General features: G+C 37.5%; 1 protein-coding gene across 38 annotated transcripts in view; it reads right to left on the bottom strand.

Moving 5' to 3' along the window:
- Nucleotides 1-2,176: 2,176 nt before the first annotated feature.
- Nucleotides 2,177-9,705, bottom strand: part of RIMS1 (regulating synaptic membrane exocytosis 1) — a 127,652-nt gene continuing 120,123 nt past the window's right edge. For all 38 annotated transcript variants that reach the window (XM_062489807.1, XM_062489795.1, XM_062489810.1 and 35 more), the window contains 5 exons: nt 9,468-9,609; nt 6,032-6,144; nt 3,615-3,716; nt 2,785-2,924; nt 2,177-2,395 (listed from right to left, as the gene is read on the bottom strand). In XM_062489807.1, the coding sequence (XP_062345791.1) occupies nt 2,177-2,395; nt 2,785-2,924; nt 3,615-3,716; nt 6,032-6,144; nt 9,468-9,609 (716 nt within the window). The remainder of the gene's footprint in view (nt 2,396-2,784; nt 2,925-3,614; nt 3,717-6,031; nt 6,145-9,467; nt 9,610-9,705) is intronic.

Below are 9,705 nucleotides of genomic sequence, written 5' to 3'. Positions count from 1 at the left end.
CCAGGCCTCAGTTTTTGGCCCCAGATTTCAACATACACTATTACAGCAATCAAAAGAACCATAGAAATTACTTATTTTACTGTTCCTTAACACATATCACACAGTCCTGCAGCAAGCAGAATCACAGATGAACCTCAGAACATACAGAGAGCACAACTACTACACTGGACATGAAAAGGAAAGTTTATTAAACATGTTTACATAACATGAGTTGGAAGTTCATTTAAAAGCACAGGGGAGTGTTAAGACAAGTGGTCAAAATAGAAAGATACTATCGAATTATAGCTAGTTGGTTTTTGGCCACTAAGACAGAACAGGATCTAGTAGTAGTGCACCAATGCTTGAGTTCTTCCTGCTCAGCAGGTCGAGCAGTAACCAATCTGTGCCCTATGGAAAGATGGGCAGAATAATTCCCATGTGTTGAGTAATAATAAATAGTTCACTTGGTGCAGGCAGTATGTCTATGAATTAAAACCTAGTGTGTACACAGTTTCTACATGTGTTATTAGCCCCACAGTAGGAATCTACACCAAAATAGTTATTAGAAGGAATTTGGTCCGTACTACATCACGTTTTCCATAGGGTAAAAAATAAAGTCCATCTATAGACATTTAGCACCAGACCCACAGACCTAGCCTGGCTAAAACCTGCAAAATGTCTATAAGAAAAATGGATGGCTTAGATTTCTTGGTTACTTCAGTATAGTAATTACGAGCAAACTGTACAAGTACATGCAACATACAAGCTGGCCTATGTGGAACTAACATACATTATTAAATAACCTTTTTAATCTCTTTTTACAAAACGTGCATGCAGCTTTGAACAGTTCCAAGTCATGCTGCTCTATTTGTGTGATCACAAAATTGAATGGCCTGTAAAAGGAGGGGAAACATATCAATGCACCTGCAGGAATCTGCAGTTCTTCACACATGTACAGAATATCACAAGGGATTTCAAGGCCAAGAAGAACTCAAATGAATAAAAAGCAAATTGAAATTTGATTTTTTTTTCTCCAAAAAGTAAGATATCTTGCGTTAAAAAATCAAGCCTTGTGCTTGCATCAATCTCAAAGAAATGTAAACTGAAATTTGATAAAAACATTAGTAAGTGCAGAATATTTCAACTGGAATTTCCAGTGAAACATTGAACAACTCATACCATGCTCTATCCAGGGCAGACAGGTGCGTCTGAAGCGACACACATCAGAGAAGCCTGGGTACAGCTGAAAGTGTCATATGCTCAATTCATTCCTGGTCAACATTTTGGGAAGTCAAATATACATTTATACACAGAAACATAAGTATTTCCTCTCCATTTCTAGGAGGAAAATTGCATTACCAGTAACATATTCAATGTCAAAATTAAGACTAAAGCTGCTTTATACCAGTCCCCAGCAGTAGTTGCAGAATTCTTCAAAATTCTTCCATGCAAAACATCATAAACAGAAAAGTTATTTTATATATATATATAATGCAAACATATCTGCTTTTTACAAAGAAAAAAGTGGCACTGTGATGATTTTTATTTTTAAGAATATAACTTGGATTGGTCAATTGTTCTGCGTTCCCACGTGAAAGACTTGTAAGTACCAGAACTGAGAAACGATTTGAACTTGCTGGAATTGTAACTGTGGCTGTTGAACACTTTAACGATGCTTACAGAGATATGCTTCAGCCCTTTTTTGTTTGGTTTGGAAAAAGAAAGGAAGGGTCTCTGTTAGCATTGTGAGGACTTCTACAAAACTAGCAGAATCACGTGGCAAAAAACTAGTGGAAGTGACAAGTACAGAAAAACTACTGAAACACCAGGAAGGTAACACTGCTTGAGGGCTTTCTCAAAATGTGAAGAATACAACATTGTTAACAGAGTGAGAGCTTCCAGTTTGGGCCATCTTAGGTCAAATTTAAAGGTCCCTCTCTTTTTTCTTTTTCCTTTCTTTCTTTTTTTTTTTTTAATCATTATAAGCATCAGTGATAGCTGCTAATAGATTAGCTGTATGTGATATACCTTTGTTCTGTCAATTTAAGCCATCTTTCAACAGACAGACATATGTTTGGGTAACTACTACAAGCAAAAACAGAAGTGATTGTCTCTCTCCAACAGTGTTTCTTGATCATGTGAATATCTGGTTCCAATTGTTATCCTGGGTGATGTTTTGAATAGACAGCACCTGCTACTATGATCTAATGCAGGGAGGCCCAGTTGAACTTTCCAGAGATGACTGGGAAGCCCTACGTGTCAGGGGAGTCAATGTTGGATCCACTAGCGATGAAGGTGGAAATAATTTATACCAGCCTATTACCACACTGGACAGATCCAGTTCCTCCAGAAGGATCTGGGCAACTCCCATGAAGCATTTGTGGTCCATTCGGCCATAGTCTCCCCAAACTATTACCTGGAAGAACATAAAATTAAGGTTCATGATTATCCCCAATCCATGCTTATACAGGGTTATATACTTAAACCTGTGCTTAAGTATGTTCACTCTTGCTATTTTTATGTGTTAGCATAAGGAAAATATAATTCTCAAGAGTGAATGACTGCTTCCCTTTCATGGGAAAACCTCATGGCAGGACAAGAGCAAAGTCAACAACAGAGAAATGTTTAATGCATCAAGACATTTTGCAAATCTGAAACCACAAGCCACAATGATGTGTTTAATGGTATTTATAAAATTAAATACTTAATGAGCTGGAATGGATTTACACATACTGGTTAAATTTAAGTAATCATGCAAGTGGTTCCCCAAATAACAGCCTAAAATGGGATTAAGATGAAACTGACCTGAAGAACTTTACCCTGTGGACTTTCCTCAAAAACCAGTGTCTGTTGGTACAGAGGATCAAGCGTCTTCCTTGCAATTCTTGTCTTCTTCTTAGCTATACATGCTCCATTTCCCAGTAAATACACTTTGACATATGGAGCTGCAAACAGAACATCAAGAATGTTATGTTTGGACTTACAGTGCACATCTCAAATGGAGGACAAATGCCTTAAAAGGAAGCAGAGTAGAAAGAAAATGACACGCTATTTTCATTTTATCTTCACAATTGTATAATCTGCATACAATTATATTCATAAAACAGATGACACAGCCCACGAGAAATCAATTTGATTTTTATAAACTTTGAATGTAGTGATCTAAGATGTTACTAACAACAATTACACTTCATGTCTGTCATTTTAAAAACATTTTATTTTTCCAGGAATTAGCTGTCACTGACAACTATTCTAGAGTCTCTATAAATGCTTAGGGGCCAGAGATAGTTCAAAGCAAAAGGAATATTTAAAACTATGCCACTCCAATGACACAGGTATGAATTGCTCTTTCATCTCTATCTCCTAAGGAGACTGCAAAGTACCATTTTCAGTAAATATAAAGAACGGTTCCAGGTGTTAAAATACGCAGTGGTTGGGTATTGATTCTAAATCTCTTCTAATAATTCTTTCTATAAATAACTATACATTTCTATAAATAAAATTTCAACAAATGCCCTTATAAAATGATAAAATATGATTACAATATATGTTACGCAAATTATTGACACTGACAGAAACACTAGCACAAGCTGCCGCCTTCTTGAAGTATTATTGTGTACAGTTTTATTCCATACCTGGGGTAGATTTGGAGCCAGGTTTTTGTGTGAGGCCACGGGCTCTAATGACTTCTACTTCTAACTGGCCCTTTTTATCCACCATTCCAATCTGGATGTCACCTGAGAGAGAGAAGAAAGAAGCCCACATTTTAGAGAAGCAGTACAGTGCAGGAGATAAGGTATACAAGTGAGAAAGACTTTGATATTATTCTTTTGCATTACTGTGCTTGTTGTGTCTCCTGATGATCCCTTTAGCTTCTCCATCCTTAAACAAGGACTAAATAACATATACTTAGGGAACATGGTGCCCTCTCTTGGTATACAGCTCATACCAGCTAAAAAGAGGTACTTTTTCTTGAAAAGTCTCCACCAAGCATACAGGTGACAATTCTCCCATTTTTATCAATATTCCACACACATTTTCGGCATGACTAAAATGTCACAACATGTTAAAAAAAGAAACTTCTTTCACTTTTTAAATACCCAAACTTGTTTTCCTTCAGAAGAAGAAAGGAAACTGCCTATTGTGAGACCAAGCACTGTTCTGATGTAGATAAATAAAATACAAGGGTAGTAAACTATGTGATAATGTTTAAAACATTATATCTCTATGCTTTCATATATCATGGAATCATCTGAGTAGAAATCTAACTTAGATTAAAAGAGATTAAAATAGGCCATTTAGAATAAAAAATGCTCAGTGTGACATGAGCAGCTACATGACACTTGAGCAAATAAATGAGCTACATTCAAAACGTGAAATGCATACATCCATGAAACACTTGAGTATGTATATATTTGATATGTAAGCTCTGATTGTCTAAAAAACAAATTCACAAATAAATGATCCTGAACTACAGAATTTGCAGTCTGGATTTAGAGAAACAGCATTTTGAAATTAATTGGCATGAGATTTTCACGTTTCTCTAACAGCATATTAAAGCAGTGTTCTTGGTATGTGAGGTACGACAGAACAGCAACAAAGATTTTTTTTTATCAATTAAACTTTGCTTGAATAAACACAGACATGTTTTGCACTAAAAATAGTTAAGAGAAAAGTTCCAACAAGCCTTTTTAAGAGCACATCTCTGTATCACATATCCAAAATAAAAGATGCAATAGGTAGCCAGAAGGGGGAGCGATAATCCAAACATTTTCAAATCATCACTGGTGAAAGGATACCCCAGAGCAGGTCTTCTAAAAATTGTTTAAAAACATGGTTGAGTGCTTTTTGGGGGGCCAAAATATGAGTCTATAGTAAAGTTCTAAAAAAGTCAGAATAAATATTTTACTCAAGTTATCTGCAGAAAAATCTTTCGTCACAAAACAAGATTAAAAATACAAGAAATGTAGACCCTTATATGCATATAAATAATGCCATTTAGATATTTATTGGAAAAATAATCTTAGCAATACTTTTTCTTCCAAAGTAATAATAAAAATGTTAATTTAATAAGTTTGATGTTTATGAATGCTTTAGTAGCAGTCATTAGGATTTATACAGCAAATTTTGCCTAGAGGGTCCTCAGAGCATTCTGAAGATAGTTTGCCTTCCATTCATGAGTTGGGAAGTTGCAAATTTTTTTTCTGTTTCTCTCTCCTTTTTCAGATGTGTCTCAATAGCCCTTCCTAAAGCTGGTTTTCCCAATTAGTATTGAAGCATTGGCCATTTATAATTTCCAGCAGAATTATTATAACAATAGTAGATCAAGGAATCCTCAATTAGCATCCTAAAGCATGTCTAAGAATTGCCCATATATAAGCAAAAAAAAAACCCAAAAAAACCCCAACAACAAATCTTTCTAAAGATACTTACACAGTTCTGCACTCTTGCACTCATTATACAACTCATACTCTGTTCGTAAACAAGCTACAGCTAATGCTGCTAAAGGAAATTACAGACTGGTCTGGAAAATAGAGATCACAGATAGCCCCCAGCAGCTGTTGTAGAAAAGAACTTTGTGCCTCTCACGACAAGCACTGGCTTTATCAGTGACTGATTACTGGGCATTACAAATGTTTCCAGAAGTTTCACTTTCTGGAATTAGATGAACTAGGCTTGAAAAAGTGCAGTTTGGCCAGAAACCCTCTGTCACATCCAATATAATCTGTGTCAAGCAAATATGAACTCAGAACAGCTGAGCTTTCACAGAGAGCTACGAGTGGAGAAGCCACAATAATTTTGTGTGGAAAGTAAAACCCCTATCTTCAAATTCCAAATAAGGTTAGTCAATACCTCAAATGGAGCAAATACTGTTTCTCACCCCACTTTGGATGCTGCCATGATAAGAACATTGATGACTGCAGGTAGGACCTTAATGTTGACAAGGCAGGGAGATACTTGGTAGAAGTCCTTTTGGTGCTGTTGTCTGGCAGTGTGTGCATTAGTTAATTGTCTTATTATTCATTTAACAGGGAGAACATATAATTCTTACCCATGGCAGGGGTTGCTAGTGTTTGTCGGCCTACTAACTGTGCAGGTCCCAATCCATCAAGGAAATCACTGAACTGACTGTCAGCACTCAGCCGTACTCCAGGAAATATTAAGCTGAAACAAAATAGAAGCTGGTTAAGCATAAGAACAGGATTAATTCTGTTGTCCTACAGTATCTACCTCAAACGTACTAATGACACAAAGCAAGCAGCTCAGGATGCACAACAACAAATCATTCTTCAGCATCAGGAATTACGTGTTTCCCATGGACTCCAAAGCAGCATAGAGAAATTCTACACATTGACTTGAAGACGACCATAAAGTAGATCTTGCTAAGGAGGTGTCCAGGAATAGTGAAGAGTCTGATAGGTAAATAGACTAAGAATGACTTTGTATGACAAAACATTAAAAGCTTAATGAAATTTAATGGCCTATTCTTCATTACTGAGTGTGCGATTTAGACAGATCCAAATCCCATCTGCATCAGTTAGAACAGGGAACGCAGATGTATACGCTAAATTAATCTACTTGCTGCAGCTGTTTAATGAAGCAGTAAACTGGCAGGTAGTAGAAGTAGTGGTGATTAGAGCTAAACCTAATGCCACTCAGTAGCCAAAATATTCTGGCAGACAAATATAGTTGCTACCCACCCCTTTCTCACTATACAAACTGAACTGTAACACATCAGCACAACGTATATGGAAACATTCGAGGTCAGGTTAGACAGGGCTTTGACCAACATGGTCTAGCTGAGGATGGCCCTGCACAGGGCAGGGGGTAAGATTAAATAACCTTTACAGGTCCCTTCAAACTCAAAATTATTCTATGATCCCATAATGTGCACTTTGCCAAGCTTCTTTCTGATATTCCATAGTGTCCATTATCTTGTTCAATAGATTTATAGTCTCCAGACAATAATAAAAGAAAAAAAAATAAGAGAGAAAGAGTGATCTGTGATGGGAAGACTCAACTTTTACTTCCTTATAACAATTATGAGAAATAAAAGAACAGACTCTGAACCAAATCTAGACAACATATTCCCTAGCAGGCCATCTACCATTCTATATCTTCTTATTCCTCAAAGGAAATTCCCCATTAGACTGCAAAAATAATAAAAAACCCTCCTAATAAAACCAAAAGCATCTAGTGTTAAAAGCTTTGATTTCTGCACACCAGGCTTCTGTCCTTCAGCTATTCAATTCACAGTTCTTTGCAAACCCAGTGGTTGCATAGAAAAAGTCCATCAAGTGCTTCTTGAACTTTAGCAGGCTTGATGCTGTGACTACTCTCTGGGCAGAAAAACTTTTTCTAAGATCTAACCTAAATCTCCCCTGATTCAGCTTCATGCCATTCCCTTGGCACAGTATTTCTCTTTAGAAAACTCTTTATTTACCAAAAGGCAGTATTTTTCACAGAAATTTAGTTTTAAATTCTTCTTCATCTTTTTATTTTAAATGTGATTTCTTTAGATTGAGGAGGAAAAGAATCTCAAGGTGTCCAGTTCAACCAAGAAACAATCTGCTTCTCTCCCCAGAGCACTATCCTTTCATTCATGCCTCTGCTATGAGAAGTTTCTTGCTTGTTTTATTGGCCTTTTTTCCCAAAATTTGTTACATTTTGCCACAGGTTGACTAACAACATTAAAAATACTCACTTGAGAGCACACTTCTGGCTATACATATGATAATGAAGGTTGGAAGTACACATTCATTTAATGTGTATACATTCCAATTAATCAATCTCCAGTTAAAGGTGAGGCAAAAAATGTGACATGGTATCTGAGGTGCAAGCACACTGTTTACTTCTCAAGCTGGCTTTCCTCACTGCCTTACTCAGAGGCAGATTCTCAAATCAGCAATTTATGGCTCTACCTTTCTGTCCTCCAGATCCCTGCTGTGACCTCCAGATCCAGACCTTGGCTGCCCCAGCCCTGCCAAATCTATTTACACACACTGAGAGTGGAACAGAGAATTAAACTGTTCCACTGAAAATGTCCTCAACCTTAGCTGCTGGGCTCCCACCTCTCCTCTCTGCTAACCAGGGAAGCAGATTCCCCAGCTCCTCCCTAAATGGTCCAGTTTGTTGGGCCCCTTGTCACCAAGGTGAGTAACTGGTGCCCTAAAGACTGACACTGAAGCACAGAGAAGGGAAGGAAGATGGCAGGGTGGAGCGTTGAAAGGCTAAAAGTACTGGCCTGTCAAGGAATCATAATGGGGAAAACACTGGGATATTTTACTCTTGTCCTTCATTCTTCATCTGATCTTTTCTCATCTACTTTGGTTTTGAATTCGTCATGATGGAGCCTGTTCTTCTTACATGACTCTTAAAATTCTTGACATTATCATAGAACCATAGAATGGTTTGGGTTGGAAGGGACATTAAAAATCATCAAGTTTTGATGCCCATGCCATGCACAATGACATCTTTCACTAGATTGTGTAACTCAAAGCGCCATCTAACCTGGCCGTGAACACTCCCAATGATGAGCCAATTCACAATTTCTCTGGGCAACCTGTTCCAGTCTTGCAAAAAAATTAGGGTGATGAGAAGATCTGATGATTGAGGCACCTTTACACAGATTCTTGCCACTGCCACCACAGCAGCCTTGGCTCTTTGTGCCTCATAAAAAATGCAGGAACAATTGTGGTAACACAGTAAGCATATAAAAAGGTGAAGCCAAAGCAGTCCAAATCTGTCTCTTTTTTTTTTTTCCTACGTCTATAAAGGTGCATTTTCCCACCCCCATTCTCCCCTTTATTTGGGGAGTCATCTTCTAAGAATTCCCTAGTAACCACTATGCCTTGACACATGCAGTTGAGTCCCACTGAGAACTGTGAGGAGACTGGAATATTTCTGTATATTTTTGTGTCAGAACTGCCTTTGTTCTCCTTTCCTACGTACCAATTTGTTCAGCAGTGAATGAAAACAGCTGCCCCATTCCCCACAGCTGTCTGTCTGACTTCAGCTGATGGGGCAGCTGGGCTCTCATTTTACAGCTCTTAATAAGAGACTTGGAACAACTCCAAATTAAACTTTCTTTATATACAGTATTACTGAACAGAGTTTCATATCACAGGGATTCGCATACAACATCTGAAGTTTAACTCTGAGGTAATCCAAAGACATCTCAAAGAAAAAGTATTCGTGTGTTTTGTTTTGAATAATGCAGTCTTTTTTTAGTTGTCTTTTGATGAACAAAATGCCTCGCTGGCTGACACGGAAAATCAGAATTCTTAAGAATGCCTGTCTCAATTTCAATTTCCATGAAATTTGTGTTATGTATGTAAAATAGTTCAGTTTTTCATATGCTTCAAGAGGAAGAATCTTTACACAGGGCTATCCCTTTCAACTAGAGTTCAGGACATCCAAAGTAATGGGAAAGAAAATTCTACTACATTAGAAACTTTTACATTACTGATATTTTTAATGCCACTTACTTGCCCTCGGAGCTATAGCTATTTATGCTGCCATCAGTGGACTCTCGACTTGGCTGTCGAACCATACGACTTCTCATCTCTGCTGCCATTCCTGTTTCTGTGCTTCTCTGTATCGTGCTCTTTAGCTTCTTGCTGCCAGCCTCTGAAAGCAGAGAAAAAGAAGCAACAGTTAGAATAACTTACAGAAAAGCCTTCCCTTGCAGCTTTCACCCGAGAACAGTGATATGACTTGGTCATT

This window comes from Cinclus cinclus, chromosome 3 (genome assembly GCF_963662255.1).
Source record: "Cinclus cinclus chromosome 3, bCinCin1.1, whole genome shotgun sequence".
Taxonomy (NCBI): Eukaryota; Metazoa; Chordata; class Aves; order Passeriformes; family Cinclidae; genus Cinclus; species Cinclus cinclus.
Note: the sequence above shows the minus strand (reverse complement) of the source record. Positions and strands in the feature narration are given on the sequence as shown.